At 38.7% G+C, this 19,588-nt stretch overlaps 1 protein-coding gene across 1 annotated transcript; it reads left to right on the forward strand.

Annotated features, from left to right (window-relative positions):
- The first annotated feature begins 5,114 nt into the window (after positions 1 to 5,114).
- Positions 5,115 to 15,432, forward strand: LOC145985996 (uncharacterized). The gene is made up of 3 exons (XM_083120159.1): positions 5,115 to 5,282; positions 9,992 to 10,052; positions 14,480 to 15,432. Exons 1-3 carry the CDS (start codon positions 5,163 to 5,165, stop codon positions 15,115 to 15,117), a joined length of 819 nt encoding a protein of 272 aa, XP_082976285.1. The 5' UTR covers positions 5,115 to 5,162; the 3' UTR covers positions 15,118 to 15,432.
- The last annotated feature ends 4,156 nt before the right edge of the window (positions 15,433 to 19,588 follow it).

A 19,588-nucleotide genomic window follows, 5' to 3' on the forward strand; every position in this document is an offset into this window, starting at 1 on the left:
AGAAAGTAAGTTCCGCTAGGCTTTTAAAAAACGGAACAAAATTTATTATAGCCAGAATTCTTGCATCATAAGCCCCGCATCTGCACCACATTAAGGTTTCATTGATTGATTGATTTTGTTTATTTTACTTCGCATTTCTTCCCCTTTTGACTAATTGCAAAGATGAGGATAAGTGACGATGTGATGAACTTGATGAAGGGGCACTGAAAAAGAACACCCATGCCCAGGCCGGGATTCGAACCCGGGACCCCTAGCTGAGATAACCACTCCGCCACGGAGGTCGGCACATTAAGGTCTGAGTTAACTCTGTGTTTCAGAATGCAGCAACCTGCAACTCTCGATTGGAAATGGATGCAGATCGGTGCGATTAGAACAAGACTTGTTCTAATCGCACCGATCTGCATCCATTTCCAATCGAGAGTTGCAGGTTGCTGCATTCTGAAATACAGAGTTAACTCAGACCTTAATGTGCCGACCTCCGTGGCGGAGCGGTTATCAAGACTTGAGAAACTCGCGTTCACTTGTGGAGGGTAGCGAGCGAGCGCTCCGTGCTGTACCACCTTCCCGCCTGCACATTGCGTCTCAAGGCCAATAAGCAGTAGCCACACAACGCTGATACGAAACAGATGAGAGGTTTCCAACTGCATGAGCGCGATTGACGAAGCATCCAGCGTTGGTCATTCCTTTTCCGACCCTCTTGCAACGCTACAGTAGCGATGTTCGCTCTGCAGTCCGCACGTGCAAACAAGAGCGCTCTTTCACAAATACGGCGAGTTGACCAGGTATGACTAGATATTCAACACATGCCTTAACTAGCAGCCTAATTTATTTATTAGAGCTCTTGTCTAGTCTTACGGCGGGCGCCCTTGATGCTTGCAAGGGAAGTGGGGAGCGGGGAATGCGTAGCAGACCAACCAGACAACAGCGGTGGCGCCGAGAGTTACGACGTCACGGGAGGATGTGGTTCGGATGTGGTCACGGTGTAGGCACATAGTGGTTCGGATCTCTCTTTAAACTGTAGGTTCAGTTCCGATTAGCCTTACTGTGCATAAAGTGGACGTAAAACACCAACTCAATCAATCAATTGACGTCTACCGCAACAACAATCACCCAATTCGTAAGACCAATCTTCTGTCTAAAGCAAGACTTCTTTTCTCTTTTCAATTGTTGCTTCGCACCTTTTCCTATCCTACCCTTCAGTGACCTTTTTCTTCCGCTTTCCTTGCGGAATTTCCGAACTTTTCCACATAAAATTATCTTCAGCCGCCTCGCAAGTAAATAATACCTTGCCCGGCATAGCTTTCTGGGAGTTCGGACTTTGTGAGGATAACTTTATTTTAGTAACGAAAGCTTGTGTACTACGAATTTGTAGAATTTCCAATCCTTTCTTTAACAAAAAATATATTATTAATATAAACACTTATATTTGCTCGTCATCATGTTCGGTACAAATTATACAGTTTCTTACTGACTAACTTAGTCCGCATACTGATCAAATACAGCATGAAAATATTAATATCCTTGCCTTGTTTGACGTGATTGATTTAGTTTATTTTACTTAGCTTTTCCGCCACTGGCTAGTTGCGAAGATGGGGATGAGTCATGATATGATGAAGGGACACTCACAGAGAAAACCCATGTCCAGGTCGGAATTCGAACTCGGGACCCCTGGTGTCGTATCGAGATTGGTTAATATCCATGCCTGGAAATAAGCGAACTGGTGTTACTGTTTGCTTATGTATGTTATGTATAAAATATACTAACCTGTACGTAGCTTCTTTAACAAAAGAGATAACAAGTCACGCAGTATTTCTATCATACTTCTAGTTAACTCTACATGAAAATTAATTGTCAAATGCACACTAGTATATGTACACATGAATAAGGGAAGTCCCCAATAAATTAATACTACTTGTCGAATGTAATGATAACAGAAAATAATGCCAACAACACGAAATATACTGAAAATCTCTTAATAGGCTCATTCCATGTCAAATCAACCGATAAAAAATATTTCTGAACCTTAAGGATTCAGATTTTTTATTTTATTATACATTGCACCTATCAAGAGGACAAAAACTACCAAATTTAAGAATTTTTCCGCTCTTTGTGTTTGCCTTGTTGACTTTCAAAAAAGTAAAAATCCCAAAATTTGACGACATTTTGAAATCTTTAAACAGCTGTAGATCAAAATTATTTGACATAGAGAGCTCAAATTGGAGTCATTCTCTTTTGCTTCTAATGAGCTTTAATGTGAAATGCAACATGACTGTTTTATTTGATTTTTCTTTAATTTTTAAGAAACTTGAAAAGAAGTTTTTTTTGAAAATCTCAAAAACACCATTTTTAATATTTTTTTTTAAAAAATATATGATTTGAAGACATCAATTGACTATTTGTGTGTAAAATTTCGTAATGGGACGGCAATGGGTTCCTATGGAAATTAATTTCTTGTAATGTAATGTGTGCGAAATTTGCTAAATTTGTTAACTTCTACTCGTATGTTATAACCACAACTATATGCTGAGTGGTTGATGTTGAAGTCTTCATGTTAGTCTATTTTATAATATTTGGAGTACAAATAACATGAACATACCTAAAATTTATCACTTGTAATATCAGGTAAGGAAATTGAAAAATGTACGAGGGGAAGTCATTAAATAACAGTAATTTTGTTCTAAACTTCATGGAGATTTATGCACAACGAAAATGTGTGTTTCGGCACTCAGAAAGGTTCCTTAGCAACACGCCATAAAGGTGTCGTAACAATTGAGAAGTATGCGCCTGCACAGTACCTCTTACAGCATGCCGCTCCACTGTTGACTTGCACCGTAGAAGAGCTACGAAAGTGTTATTCGTTTTCTGTGGTCAGAGGGATTGAAACCTTTTGAAATCTAGAGCTGAATGAAGGTTCAGTATGGAGACAATTGTTTTAGTCAGGGAAGAGCATATGAATGGGTGGAAAAATTTAAAGACGGAAGACGAAATGTCAGTGATGAACACCGGAGTGGGAGGCCAGTTTGCGTGGCAACTGAGGCAGTGAAGCAGCGGATCGATCAGCGAATCTGTTAATTTAGTTCACTCTCCCCTGACTTAAACAATTGTCTCCGTACTGAACCTTCATTCTGCTGTAGATTTCAGCATAGGCGTGCGCAGACCCTCTGATTTGGGGGGGCGGGGGGGATTGGGTAGCCTTGATGAAAGTTCATTTGGAGAAAGAAAAACCTTATTTCATCTCTCTGTTTTATTGCATTGACAGGTATGGAACAGGGGCGTATATAGAGTGGGTCCGGAACCACTGAAAATAACTGTATTAGAAGACTACACACTTCCGTGGAACCGATGTTATTTGCCCCCCTCCATTATTCACCCTAATTTACATATGAACATGGTTTCATATAGCAGATTTAAAACAACAGCACATAATATGTTCATTTCCAACAGTGATGGCTATTAGGGGGGCGGTTGCTCCCTCACTTTTTGCCCGTAAACTATAGCCTCTTAATGCTAAACCTTGTCTTCAAAGAAAAAGTAAACTGTCCTTGCCTCCTCACGCAATCGCTGCTACCGATTTCTAATGCATGAGCAATTGTATCTTGCAAACACATAAGTAACAAAACTAACGAATAAACTGTATGTGAGTGTTAATAACAAGATATTTGGTACCGAACGAAGTTGGATAGTTGAATTACATAGGAAATAATGCATCTTACGTAGTTGCTTGGTACTTTCGTCAGCTTGAAAATACTGAATTATGTAAAGATCATAATATCGTTTAATAACTGTGATAACATTCCTCTGCACTAAATTCCTAAGCAAGAGTATAAGAGGCGACTACTGACCGCTCTTGCCTCCCGTGCGCACGCCTATGGATTTCAGAAGGTTTCAATCCCTCTGACCACAAAGAACGAATAACACTTCGTAGCTCTTCTACGGTGCAAGTCAACAGTGGAGCGGCCATGCTGTACGAGTTACTGCGCAGGCGCATACTGCTCAATTGTTACGACACCTTTATGTGTGAGTGCCGAAACACAAATTTTCGTTGTGCATAAATCTCCATGAAGTATAGAATAAAATTACTGTTATTTAATCACTTCCCTTCGTACATTTTTCAACCTGATATTAAAAGTGATAAACTTTAGGTATTTTCATGTTATTTGTACTCCAAAAATTATAAAATAGACTAACATGAAGACTTCAACATCAACCACTCAGCATATAGTTGTGGTTATAACATACGAGTAGAAGTTAACAAATTTAGCAAATTTCGCACACATTATATTACAAAAATTTAATTTCCATAGAAACACATTGCCGTCCCATTATGGAATTTTGCACACAAATAGTCAATTGATGTCTTCAAATCATATGTGTTTTACAAAAAAATAAAAAATGGTGTTCTTGAGATTTTCAAAAAAACTTCTCTTCGAGTTCCTTAAAAATTTAAAAATTCAAATACCACAGTCATGTTGCATTTCACATTAAAGCTCATTAAAACCAGAAGAGATGACTCCAATGTGAGCTCTCCAGGTCAAATAGTTTTTGATCTACAGCTGTTTAAAGATTTGAAAATGTCGTCAAATTTTGAGATTTTTGCTTTTTGAAAGTCAACAACTCAAAAACAAAGAGCCGAAAAAATCTGAAATTTAGCAGTTTTCGTCAACTTTACTGGTACTACCACTGCACCAAAAATTATTAACTTCTGAGATGTCATGATTCAGACCCCGGTTGATTTGGCATGGAATGATCCAATAAATATATCTTATCTATATTGTAACTTATTAAATATTGTGAACGGAACAACATTTAAGAGATTAATATAAATGTTTATGGATAAGAGTTGCATGACAAGAACGCTTTGTATGACAACATTCTTACTCTTTCACCCTTCAACGTATAGATAACTTTTTGTGGTATTTAAACGTGACTGCGAAATAGTAAAACTGCAGGAAGTCATATAAGTATTTTTTTATTGCCAAGAGCGTTACGGCCACCTGAGAGGCGAAGTGACTTTCTTCAATCAACGAACGCAATACACCATTATATAAATATTAAGATTACACTATTCTTTTATGCCTGCTGTTTTATTACGGCGACAACTTAGTGAACACGCATAGGACATTTCAAAGGCAGTAATATTAGTTGCTTAACAAAATCAAAAGATGGATGATAACAAGGCCGTATATACCAGCACTACATGTAACTCCAAAAACGAGTGGAAACTCAACGAACGGGTTAAACTTGTCATTGTCAGCTTCTGCTTCTTTGTTATTTACTGCCAGGTTAGTAACTGTTACTGAATGTAGCGCCATTTGCTGCTGTTGTAATTCTTTATTATTGTCTCACACTGCCCATCCTTTGCCGTTTCAGGTTTCCCTCTACCTAGTATAAAGTTTTTGTGTATTTTTGCAATGTTTTATTTATTTATTTTTTCCTTGCTTTTTTCATTGTTCACAATTTCAGTGTAAAATTGTAATCTGTGCTGTATCTGAAATATTCTCAATAAATAAATAAATAAAACAACTAAAACTACTGCACGAATACAGTATATGTGCGTAGTTATGAAATAAGTTTTATATATATATATATATATATATATATATATAAACACCTCGGTCGTCACATTAAATGGAATTTTCAAATGTACAGTAGTCACATTGGTTGTCGGAGATATATATATATATATATATATATATATATATATATATATATAAACACACACACAGGGTGAACCGAAACTATAGGGACAAACTTCAGGAGGTGATTCCTGACAGGTAAAGGAACAAAAAAGTTCATATCAACATATGTCAGGAAATGGACGGTGAGTCTCCAATAAAGCAATTAGTACCGGTACACATTACATGGCATGACTTTCATCCATGTTACAACAGGTGTTCAAAGTGGCCTCCATGGGATGCAATGCAAGCGTTCACACGTCGCATCATGGATTGCCTCACTCGTTCGAATGTTCCAGCCTGTACCCGAATAGCGTCACAGGCTACACGGACACGCTGTTCAAGGGTCTGCACATCAGGAACTGGCTCAGCATACACAACACTTTTCAGATGCCCACAAGTAAAATTCAAGGGGGTTTAAGTCCGGTGATCGAGCGAGCCATGCCACAGGGCCTTCTCGTCCGATCCATCTTCTGGGGAAGATGTTGTTGAGGTGTTGACGAACAAGACGTAATGCTTTGCTTTGCTTTATTTTACTTCGCTTTTTGAGCAAATTTTGGCTAATTTGCGAAGATGGAGAGTGAGGACATGATGAAATTGGTTAATGGACACTCACAAACTTTCACGCCCAGGCCGGGATTCGAACCCAGGACCACTGGCATCATAGCGCTATGTGCTAACCACTCTGCCACGGGGGCCGGCAAATACGTAATGCGAGAGTGGGCTGGTGCTCCATCATGCATCAGCCATATTACCTGTCGTATTGTCAAAGGCACATTCTGAAGCAAAAGAGGCAGAGTGTTCTGCAGGAATTCCAGATACGTCTGTCCGTTAAGTCGTTGTGGAAGAATAAATGGTCCAAGTAGGTTGTCGCCAATAATTCCTGCCCAAACATTGATGCTGAACCGTTGCTGATGAGACGATTCAACCATTCCCCGAGGATTGGCTGTAGCGCACAAATGGCGACTGCGTTGTTGACGATGCCATCTCTACCAAAGATCGCTTCATCGGTGAAGAGGACTTACGACAGAAATACCAATATGGTGGTGGCCTGTTGCAAAAACCAGCGACAAAATCGTTCCCTTGGAGGAAAATCCGCTGGTGATATTCCCTGCACACCTTGCAGGTGATAGGGATAGTAGCGGTTTTCATACAGGATACACAACACTGTCGCTTGGCTTACATCATGCTGGCAGGCTATTTGCCTGGAGCTTGTACTGGGGTTGCTCTCAGATCCTCCAGATCTGGTGTACGCACATGCCGCGGTCGACCTCCATGTTCGCCTGTATGAAAGGACCCATGCTCACACAATGGCCCATAAATGGCTGCCAAGGTCTTGTGGTTTGAGTGGTGCTGTTTGTTCGGGTACGTGGCTCGATAAATCCGTGCGGCCTCTCGACCGTTTCCAGACATATGTTGATATGAATTTTCTTGTTCTTTTACCTGTCAGGAATCACCTTCTGAAGTTTCTCCCTATAGTTCCTGTTCACCCTGTATACGTGTGTGTGTGTGTGTGTGTGTGTGTGTGTGTGTGTGTGTGTGTGTGTGTATATATATATATATATATATATGATATTGTACTAATTTGAATTGCACTTGTTGGACTAATATTATTATAAATAGGTTGGTTTGGATCACCCGTTACATCCGCTTAAGCCTTTCCTGTTCCCCTCTACTAACTGTGTTAAATTTCTGTGCGTGCACTGTGACACATATAGTATGAAGGGATCTGTCAGAATGTGATCATTAGAGACTTATTATCAGATATGATAAGAGCAATTTCTTAAATTGCCGATGGATTGCAGAGTGAATGTCTCGGTATCCATGAGATTTGTGAAGGAAGGTTGTAAGCTTACACCACACATTTGATCCAAATCTAAGGCATGGCCCTGCATATAATGTTCTGCATGTTTGATCGTAATAAAGATCAGTATGTTTATTTTACAGTATTATACATTGCTGCGTGCGCGAAAATCTCCTTATGTGTTTAACAACCTTCAGAGTGATCAAACAAATAATAATCAAATCGTCACAGGGTTTGGGGTGATACTTGATAAATATGTACGTCAATTTTGATCGCTTCTATTGCAGCATAACCCAATCAGGAAACACTGTTTTACATATACGCATATACCATCACGAGTAATCAATAGTACGGGACATGTTTTCAATATTGTACTAGTGATTTTCAAATTATGTATTAACAATTGGTACATGTTTTTAAAAAAAATTCTGGCCACCGTATAATCGTGAACTAACGATGAATATACGAATGACAATTGTTTTAATTACATTTGTGTTTGTTGGAATGCCAGGTTTATAGATGCATATACGAGGATTGTTCAATAAAAAGTAAAGAGTGAACTCATCCCCTAGTTTTTTACATGAAAATTAAATTATTGTAGAAAGCTGAAAAACAGTGTCGCTTATAAGCCATATATTAACCAAGAGATACCAGCTTTGCAGAGCCTCTCCCTTAAAGAGACGTTGCGTAATATATTTCACTTTGGTTGAAGTTATCTTATCATCGTAATACACATATTATGATGTATTGTGTGTGTCCCGCATCGTGGCCGTGCAGTCTAAAGCTTGTAGCGCACTGAGACGCCGGAAGCGCGACAACAGAACGGAACAGTTTCGGTTCCGGAGCCATAACCCTCAAGATAACCTGCAGACTTCTAGCCGGAAATTCCGTGCTTCAGTTCCGCACGTTCCCCTGTAGTAAGCGTTACACCATTTGATTTCAATAGAAGCAGACGACAGAAGTTCTGTGGCCGGATATTTCCGTGTTTCCCCGCGTCTCAGTGCGCGAGGTACTTAAGGTGAGGAGGGACAATTTCACACCAGGCATGCATTTATTTAAAAATCGTCGGAATTGGCACTGCTACTAAAGAAAATCCATGCATAATTTGAGAGTATGAATTTCTCCCCATGTTGCAAGTGGAAGCGGTTTTTAAAGTTGATTATTAAGCTAGATATCATGTTTGAAAAATGTGATGAATACGTACTTACAGAATCCCATGTATTCCTTATGGAGAGACAATTTCAAATTGAAGTTACGGCTAAACAAATGGGAGTTTCGACTATTTCTAGCGCAAATATAATCTTCAATGGATCCTTTACCCGATCATATATTTTTCTCCGCCATCGAAAGTTTGATATCTCCAAGTAAAATAATTCTCCTATAAGCGTAATGTATTTCTCCTACAGCCATCCTGAAACCTGATGTGCATAAAAGAGCTACATTTCACCAAGAGCTAAAGATGACTTTCAAGGATCTAGATTAACGAAGGCTGCATAAAGTGTCTCCTAGGGTAATTTAGGTGTCAGAGGGGCGGGGGCGCTGCTATTATCATTATCTTTAAAATGATGGAAATTTATTCTTAGTTTTCACCGCCTAGATTTGGCGGCATTATCCATCTCAATAATTTTATGATGTTCATATGAAATCGAAAATAAAGGATTTCCGGATAATAATATTGACATCTTCACCTTAAGCCACAGCTCTATATATAAAAATACCTGGGGAGGAAAGAGGGGGTGGGTGACGCAGCCTATATAAGAATATCACGTCACGTGCAAAATGTACACTCATGGCAAAGGTTGGTCTTTATGGGCAAGAGCCAGTGGTGGCATCATCATCATGGTGGGGTAGAGGGCGGGTGCCACAGTTCACAGTAACGAGTGCACGAAAGAGCCAGATCTGGCTCCAAAAGAGCGAAGTTGGCAACAGTGATCGACAGCTTTCCCAACGAGAAAGACCTAGGCGAAATTGTCCCTCCTCGCCTTAAGACGTCATGCTTTGGGCTCCGGCTACGGGACGCGCGCAGGTTCTACTTCCCGGGGGAAGCGTAACAACTTTTCCACTGAGATTTCGGCCTATGTATGGGACCGGTGACAACCAACGACTGGAGTTTCGTCGTGCTGACCACACGTCACCCCGTCACCTATCGGATGATCTCTCACTTCGGCAGACTTCCTCCTATCGAGAAAAAGAGACAATATGTGACTTGAAATTTAGCTTTTATCTTAAAATATCTGAGCTGAATAGTGAAGGGGGTTGACAGTTTCTCTTTTATCAAAAATTACACGTGTTCATTGAATACGATCGTGCGTTACATTTTGTTACACATTCTATTACCTTGTAAATTAAAACAATTATATATTGGGATAGATACGTATTTAATGTTAATTTAAGCAAAAGCATGTAATTTCTGAACGTTATAACCTATCGCTGATGTTTAATTAGTAGAGCTATGCAGGACCAAGTAACCATTGTAAATATAAGTAGTGTCTTTCTTTCTTTTCATTTCTAGTTCACGAACTTTGTAATTGAATTGGACTTATGTAACGAACGGAGAAGACCAACAAAAGCTGGTGAGAGTTATTAAAGATAAAAAAAAATATTTAAATGGCACGTATTAAAAATATTGGTTTTAATTTGTATAATGTGGCTTTTTCATAACTTATTGTTGTCACCCTCATTGCATTGGAATATTTCGCATGTATTTTTGTAGTAGGAAAACAAAAAGAGACGTGGTCAGTATGTTTAGCCTTAACCAGGGCTCGAAAATTCCCGGTCGCCATGGCAACTAAAAATTTCAGCCTGGCGACTGTGATCTTTTGCTGTAATATGTACGAAATTTTGATGTTGTGAACATTCCATAGAGTCAGTAACAATTCCTTACCCTTTGTCACCCAACACCACATTTCCTGTTTTATCAAATAATTTAGTGATGTTTTGAATACCGTGATGTTCAGCATCTTATACAGAGTGTTTCAAAACCCAAACTTTGGAAATGCATATCATGAAAACCGTAAGAGATATTTTCACCGGGTTTTCTGCATTATAAAGCCTCATCAATTGAGATATTTTTCAATGCTTACAATTATCAGTTTACTCCGTACAGAAAATTATGTAAATTAATAACTGACGGAAAGCAGCATTCAATTTTTTCCAGAAATGAACTTCTGAGTAAGAAAAATATGTAAGAAATTACCGAAGGGTCATATAATTAGACATTTGATGACTGGTGCCATGTCAGTCTGTCATTTGCGACCAATATTGGTCATGTGCAACATTTGATGAATTTTTGACTGGCGATTTTATGGGTTGAGTGAAAAGTGATATTTTTGGGACATATATTCGTATATGGCAACACTAGCAGGTCGAAATATTGCCAACAGTCGCATGCAACATGTGTAAGTATTGACTATGCATTTACGTGAAGAATCAAGATTTTGTGCAGAAATTGGACTCGTGAGAGAATCCTAGGCTGTCCCTGGTTACATTGAATTCTCTTCGTTTACTTTCGCCTCTACTGTGCCTTTCTTTTAATTGATTCAGCATGGCGTATTCTTTGGAGCAGCACGTGTCCATTGCTGAAGAGTATTTTACTACTCATTCTTACACTCATGTGCAAGAGGTTTTCCAATAAAAATGCCCTGCTTCTGCTGTACCTCACAAAGCAACTGTTTTACAACCAGTCAAACACCAGCAAATGATCCCACAAATTGTTGGTATTTATTGTTGGAAATCAGTTCTCAGATGTTTTCAGCAAATTAACAATGTTTTTTCTAAAATAATGTAATTGCTTTTATTTAGATAAATGCTAACATAAATTTATGAACCCAGTGATAGACTACAGGATTAGTTTAGTGCAGAAAACCCGGTGTAAATATCTCTTACGATTTTCATGATATACATTTTCAAAGTTTGGATTGCGCGACTTTTGAAACATACTGTAGTATGCACAATTGCTAGTAGGTGGTTTCCTGGTGCCTGATTTTCAGAGCTGGCGCCTAGCTTTGAAGAACATTTTTCGAGAACTGCCCTTAACCATCGATAATTAAAAAAACGAAAAATATCACGTATGCCTAAACTGTAATAAAAATAATCCATGCCTAATATTCACTCATAACAAAATGTTAAAATGAGATAATTCCAGGCTTAATACCTTCCGAACAAGCTCTATGAATACATGAGGGGGTGCTGATGAGTGTTTAGCCTTTGTGCCTTCCGGTTTTAGGAACTGAACAAAATGCATGTCATTGGAAAGCTTTGTTTTCCTATTTGATAGTTTCATATATTAACTGTTATTTTTGAAAGTGTAAACTGACTATGACAGCATCACAGAAAAAAATTACTGTTAAAGAAACAAGACTGTGACCAAGAATATTCTCCTGTAACTGTACCCTGTTCCAGTTATCTGTGAAGCAAGGCTGCGCATAGAGTGGGCAGAGAAAAGCAGCACACTGCTGCGAAGGCTGGTAACTGCAGTCGCTTCCCCCCGAAACCCCTCCACGCAATTGAGTTCCCTCTCACGTGATCATTGGTAGGAGGACCATCTCGTGTCACTACTTGCGCAGAGACTTGTTTTCGTTCGCCTGATCCAGAGATAGTTGGGACAGGGTATAATGGCGTCGAAGGGAATTTATACAGACACGTCAAGAGCAAAAAGTGACCAAAGTCCTTTGTACGCTATCGGTTAATTGAGGGTTGTCAAATTCAGACTTGACATTTCAGCACAGATAATAAGAAACGTCGTGGGAGATCCCAATGTTGTTTGTGACAGAAATTGGGGATGCTGTGAATGAAATGATCCTTCAGAACAAACGAATTTCTGCTAAAGGATAACTGAGACTCTTCAAATGATTCCCAAATGTTTACATTCTGGTCTACATCTGCGCTTCCAAAAACAGTTCTGGGGTGTTTTCAGCAAGATGCTCAATGGCTCATATAGTAAATGAATTTCGACAAAACACGGAACTTTATGTATGATTCTCAGGCAAGAGATCGATCACGTGAGTGGAGGAACCTCAGTCCAAGAAGTTAAAGGTGTATTGTTAGAAACTACCTTGAGAAGAGAGCAAACACCACAGGTAAACATTACACATTTTTGGAACAGCTGAAGCAGAAACGGAAGTCAAATCGCCAGACAAAGTTGTCCAGAAAGTGATTCCCCTTCAGGTCCACTATTAAAATCCAGAAATTGGCTGAACTAAGGTTCTACATCATTGATTACACTTATTCACCTTACTGACACCCTCTGATTACTATATAGCCCTAAACTTAAGAAAGCGTTCGAAGCGGGTCGGTTTAGCAGCATTTCGGATTAGAAACAAGCTGTAGGAGTATGGACTCAGGCCCAACCACGAAAAAATATTTACAAGGATTGCAAAAGTTCTAGCATTGGTCTCAGAAGGATTGTGCTGCATAAAAATATTAAAACCATTGGAACATTTTATTTCTAGGAAAGACGAAGACTTGTCAGCAACCGGTGGTAATAAAGGATTGTTTCAAAAGGTATATGAATAATATTTTCCTCCAAATTACCTTCATCCAAGATAAAAAGTTTCTAAAACGGTTTGCAAATAAATGTCTTCTCTCATCATACATATGCCAATGTTAATTCACATATTTGACGTAATTTGAATCCTGTAAACTTTGTAAATGATATTTAGCTTTGACTGTGTTCGACAAAAGTATTCACAAATCTAAAATATTGCAAAAGAAAATACTTATAATTGGTTCAGTGCGTTGTCTTCCAACGTTTGCACGGAATCGCAAATGATTCCCACGTGCCGTAAATGTAAAAATTTGCTATTTTTGATCCATAATGACTCTGTGCCATTTCACTGTAAACTAAACAATGTGTGTAGATACTTAATAACAAAAAGCACTAATTAACAAATCCTAATCCTGAAGAATTCTTTATAAAAACTCACAATTCACAACTGATGATTGTTATGCAAGGAAATGCAATTCAAGTGAAACAATGCAATTCTACCCCAACGAGTAATCAAATTTCGGATTTAATTATCTCTAAATTACCAATGGTTCAACACACGGAATTAGTTCCATTACTCTGTCATTGAACTGATTGTGGTTTGATGTCAATCAGGCCAAAGCAACAGGAGGTCACAATTAACATCGCTTTCGATCGGGATATGAAAACTTTTCCCACTGGGACTTTGAACATTTAACTGATATGCTGGTGCCCTCAAACACAAAGCCACATTACACAGCAGCCAAGCTTGCATACGGGTATCCTGCATATGCAAAATCTTCTTCATTTATCCTTTTAATGTGGTTAATTTATTTGTTATGAAGTTTCTGGTGATTACCTGCTTCTTCGGCTTTCAGCTACAGTTCTGACGAGAGTAACGTCTATTCGCGAGGGTACACAAGAGTGAACGTGTGATGTGGAAAGTGTTAACATTTCAAACGCTAAAACAGATGAACTTATACGTGGTACACAAACCTATATGCACAAAATACAGCAATTAAATTACATTCAGCCTATGTATTCACCTTATTGTACAGTAAATACGTTCTATAGTTTAAATATAGATACATGTTTAACAAAAACATGCAAAACTTTTCACTCACTATGCATCCTTACCTGTTTGCCATTCCGAAACTATAAAGAGATATCCAGACATGTTTCGGATGAAATACATAAATTGACAAGAGCTTTCAAAATCTGCAATGGTGGGTGGCGTAGTGGTAACGTCGTCGCCTTGTAAGCAATGAGTTCCGGGTTCGGCACCCGTTGGATGCAATATTGGTTCGGAAATTGTAGGATCAGTCCCGATTAGCCTACATGTGCATAAAATGGCCTTAAAACAAAAATTCAAACGGAATCCTCTACGCTAAAGGCTTCTTGTTGAAAAAACACTGAAAATATTAAAACTCCCACATTTTTAAGTTCAACACATATTTTCTTTTTTCAATTATATTGTGAGATAGAAGTATGTAGGTGTTTGACATATCCTAATATTGCGTTTTTCATATCTTTCAGGTGAAATTTATCATAAACGGAAAGGTAAACTGAACAGAGAAGATACCGCCTATTATGATACAAAATTAACAATAAAAAAGGAAGGAATAATAAGTAATAAAAACTGGGACAACAGTAGGGTGAACTCAGAGATTATGGAAAGTATATACAGAATATTTTCTTCAAGAAGCGCGACAGGAGAAGCACTATTTCACAAAAATAATACGAAAGTTGTTAAAAGAGACACACATGTAGAGACGGGCAGACCAAATTTAAGCATAACTGTGAGGAAATTCAGCAAAAAGTTCGTAAATGTAACTAAATCCAAGACAAGTAAAAGTACGGTAAAAGCTGGCGAAATCAAATACATTCCAACAACAGCTACTTCAAAGACAGAGGCGGTTGGCGATAAGAACATGAAAACAGGGGAGGAGATTCCGAGACCAAAGAAGACAGTGATGAGATACGTAAATCCAGAGGCAGAGCGGAGGAAATTCCGGAAAGAGAAGAAAAATGGAGACAGTGAAGAATCATTTGAGAAAGAAATGCGAAAGGCGTACATAAACAAGAAGATTCGCCGCGACCAAGAATTTAGGAATGCGGAGAACGAAGACAAGGAGAGAGAAAAGAAACTGCTCGCTCTGGGTATTATTGGGTAGCACTCTGTCACTTGGAGGAGATACGGACAGATTGAAAGTAGCAATAATATTAGAACTATTACTGAGATTTTGCATTGTATATTTTATGGCATTGTAGAGACAAGTAACTTTCCCCGAGGGAAATGCTACCAGAGACTGTGATCAAATATTCCAGTGGCATAGCAATGATTGTAATTTTCCTTTGCTTCATTAATTTGAAATTGAGAAAAAAATCAGTTATTGTCAGGATGCCTACAGAGAGTAATAATGACGCACACCGTGCTATCATAACTTTTGGGGATACTTTTTTTCTTAATAAGTATAATTTAAAATCAAGATGATTATATTATTCTAATATATATGCAAAAAAGTTTACATCTTGGCACCATGCTGCAAGATGAACAATGAGGAGGCGAAAGGGAGGAATCAAAATATATTTCCTTAGTAATTAATTTACTTTAGCTGGTTAGAAGTCATTCTTATTACTAGGTGCACCATATTTAATCCTTTACATGAAGAAAAGGAAGAATTTAAGGCGAAACAGATGAAGTAAAGTATTCAGTAACTAAAAAAAGCGACTTTCAGTAATAGCTAGGATAGTAGTTGACTCTCTGCCGTATTTAAATACTTCATGGTGATTATGACATGACCTTAGGAACACGCCACTGGCCTGACGGGGATGAGCACCCCTGGTTATTATTATATGGTTATGAATATTATTATACTCATTTTTCAATATTTTCAATTGGTTTGTGCATCAGAGAACCATCAGAGACAAGAAGTTTAAATAATACTGCATTAAAGGAAGAGTATGTTAACAATAGTAATGTAATAACATTGATACAAACGTTGATAAGATCGAGGATGCATTCTCACAGCTTTAATTTGCAAAACCTCCTTTCACTAAAACTTGGCTTTTAGTGAAGGAAGAAGTACACGAGGTGGAATTTCCACTTAACTGGCAAGGAAACTAATATTTTAACACGAATAGTTAATTACTTTAGAAGTTGCCGTTCATCTTGCTACAAGTTGAGGAACGCTCGCGGCACGTGTTTTTCACTCGCCCACATCATCCATCTTAGTAACGCGAACCTAGACAAATGGCGCAACGAAGTCTTTGGGCCTTTTCTTGCCGTGGCGCTGATATAATATATAGAATGCTTTTACTACATTATGTTTCTGTTCTTCCGGTAATATTTTTATACTGGTTGGTTGTTCAGAATTAGTAGAATGTGCCAGAGTAAAGTGCCAAAGATTTTTTAACAAATTTTCGTTGGAATATACCATAAAAATATCAACCGCGCCAATTTGTATCTTCGAATATTTGGTTACGTTTGATTTACAATTTGTCATGTTGATACATTATGCAAATGAAGATCAGTACTGCAAGGTATAAGACTGCCAATAAAACTTCAACTCAACATATATCAATTTTCAGAAGGGAAGGCAAGAGGCAAGTCATCCAATGTTTCTAGCTGATATGAAAGGCAAACTATGGGAGATGCTGAACAGTACCATAAGACTGGTATACTATCAAGAAAATTCAAGTTTTTCCTTTACCGTACATCATAAATAACATCAATGCTAATACACGGCGTACACAAAGTATCTGTCACATTTCAATTATTAATAAATTAGAAACTAATGAAGATACAAATAAACTGGTGGAAATGATAGATAGATAAAATCAAATAGTTTAATGTCCCACATCCGTATACTTCTATAAGTGCTCCCTTTGTCGGACGGAGATTGTCAAGACGATAATCGATTTCTTCCCACGTTCGGGTCAGCATGCCGTCATCTAAGGTGGATATCGCATTGTTAATTTTGGCTTTCAGTTCATCAATGTTCATCACTTTTGTAAGGTTCGTCATCGTTGTTCGTATTGTTTTGGATGCTTTCCGGGAAGATGGATTTGATTTGGTGATCCGATTCCTTGGCCCCGAAGGTCACCTGGCACAACCCCATTGGATTTCTTTTCTGGGGATAATATCTGGCAGACATTGTTTTTAGGCAAAAGTGTTACAAAAGGGACACATGTAGAATTGTACGGATACGAGACATAAAACTTTTTGATCTTATCTATCTATCATTGCCACCAGTTTATTTGTATCTTCAATATTTTTTTTTATTAATAATTGAAATGTGCCAGTAAATTTATGTACACACTATATCATTACTTGCAGTTTGAAACGAATATGTTTATATAAACCTACATATGATAGGTTGAATTACGTTAATCGCTTCTCATGCGCATTCATTATCTGTCAACAACTGCATTATCTTTAATAAATAATAGTATGCAAGTAGATACTGACAAGAGCCAGGTGGTAAAGCAGACAGCAGCTAAATAGAGATATTTTATTATGGTAACCAAGAAGTGTTTAGAAAAAGAGCAATGAATTCACTGTAGTTTATCGTGGAAACGATATTGACAATTGTCCTCCCTTACCACACTACTAAATAAACAACTGTACCAAATTGTGGTCCAAGTGCTTGGAAAATCAACAATTTTATTGAGGTTAGAGTTTCTGAATTTGGTTCTGTTCTTAGACCGGGTTAAAACGACCCTACGAAATCGTCGCAGTACTGTGCAGTTGGATTACCTTATTTCCTAATTGTTTTGCGTTTATTAGCTTGTATGTTAATATTACATGTTGTGGTTAACTACGAGTGTGCTCCATTCCACTGACGCCATCTCTTCGAAACTAAACCTATGTCACTATCGCTTCCAGCTGAGCATGGAAGAATTTTTCTCTACAAGCATTGCTAATGCATCGCTATTCGTGATTCAAATAACCACCGTAGAGCCAGTGTTGTTGCCTTTACGACAACTGTAAATGGGATGCTGTATTTGTTTACATTCGCACGTGATGGGTGGTGGTTTACTCAGAATGGAGGAAATTTTGAATTTTCCGAATATTCTCGTACGTAGGGAATCTAATGGTAACTCAAGGACGTATAATGAAGTTGGAAGTATGTCTAGAACGTACAGTGGCTCTCAAAAGTTTTAGGACAACAACATTTTAAACTAGGCAACCCAAATTACGTAAGGCGCTGGTGGGTTGCTTGTAGAGTTAGGCTCAATTTCAGAGTTGCCATATGCACAATATATATTTATGAAATACGCGAAAGGAATAAAACCAAGTATTATTGATCCGGTCATGAGTGGGGATGATGTGATCAGCATCACGCCCCTGACTGCCTTTACCCCCCAGGGTTTCCCCCAGGTAACCATGTTAATCGACGCTGGATGGGCGCCGGGGCCGCTTCCAACGTTAGAAAAGTTCGCGGATTTGAACCGGCCGGGGATCGAACCCGGGACCTTGAGCATGGTAGTCAGACGCGTTACCGACTGAGCCAACGCGGCCACACACACACACACACACACACACCATCACACACCATCACACTCACACACACACACACACACACACTAACGCACGCTCGAGGGGCAAATCGAAAAGTCTTTGCCTCAATTATTTTTCAGCCGAAATAATAAACACGCAGGGAATCAAAATATAGGAATTGTTCTATGTACCTTGCACTGTTTTCCCAAATATTCACCACAGCGGTTCAGGAATTTGTCCCATCGCACCACTAGTTTGGAGATGCCGCTGTTGTAGAATTCGACCTGTTGATCGTGGAACCACCGCCGGATAGCGGTCTTCGCTTCGTCGTCGCAAATGAACCTCTGTCGTGCCAGGAACTTCTTCAGTGGACCGAACACGTGGAAATCACTGGGGCCGAGGTCTGGACTATACGGTGCATGCTCCAGAATCTTCCTTTCGAATGACCGAAGTCTGTCCATGGTCCTGTTTGTCACGTGGACAGTGTCTTCCGTTGTGAGCGGGGAGGGAGGACGCCCCGAACACTCATTATCATGAAGGTCTTCTCGGCCATTTTCGAACTCACAACACCACTACCGCACACTTCCCAAAGAGAGACACTTGTCCCCATACGTCGGCTGCATTTTCCTATAGATCTCGTCCCTTGCTCCATAGAAAACTAATAACACTTCGCTGCTCATACGACGTAGACGTGTTGAGTACTACAACCATCTTTGCAAAATGACAGCAGCGTCGTGCTGTGGAGCAGCCAAGAGTTAACGCTGAATCGTTCCAAGAAAACATATTGCTTTGAATGTATATCTCGGTTTCTCAATCACACTAATATTTCGGCTGAAAAAAAATAGGGGCAAAGACTTTTCGATTTGACCTCGTATATATACGGTACACACACACATGTATACAAAAGCCAAAAAAAAAACATGATTTATTCTAGATTTGCAATTCTTGTGTGGCTACGGGAAAACCAATTTGCCATCACAGATGATACACCAACGAAAGAAAGTTACACGAAAATTCACGTGAATGCTCTAGAAGGAATTAATTATAAGCAGATGTAATTTTTCAGAGTTTTGAATATCATAACGTTTTTTAACGAGGGGGATGTTCGAAAACGCCTTTACTGATGACGACCAAAGATTCGG

The sequence above is a fragment of the Lepisma saccharinum genome, chromosome 1 (genome assembly GCF_977018435.1).
Source record: "Lepisma saccharinum chromosome 1, izLepSacc3.1, whole genome shotgun sequence".
Taxonomy (NCBI): domain Eukaryota; kingdom Metazoa; phylum Arthropoda; class Insecta; order Zygentoma; family Lepismatidae; genus Lepisma; species Lepisma saccharinum.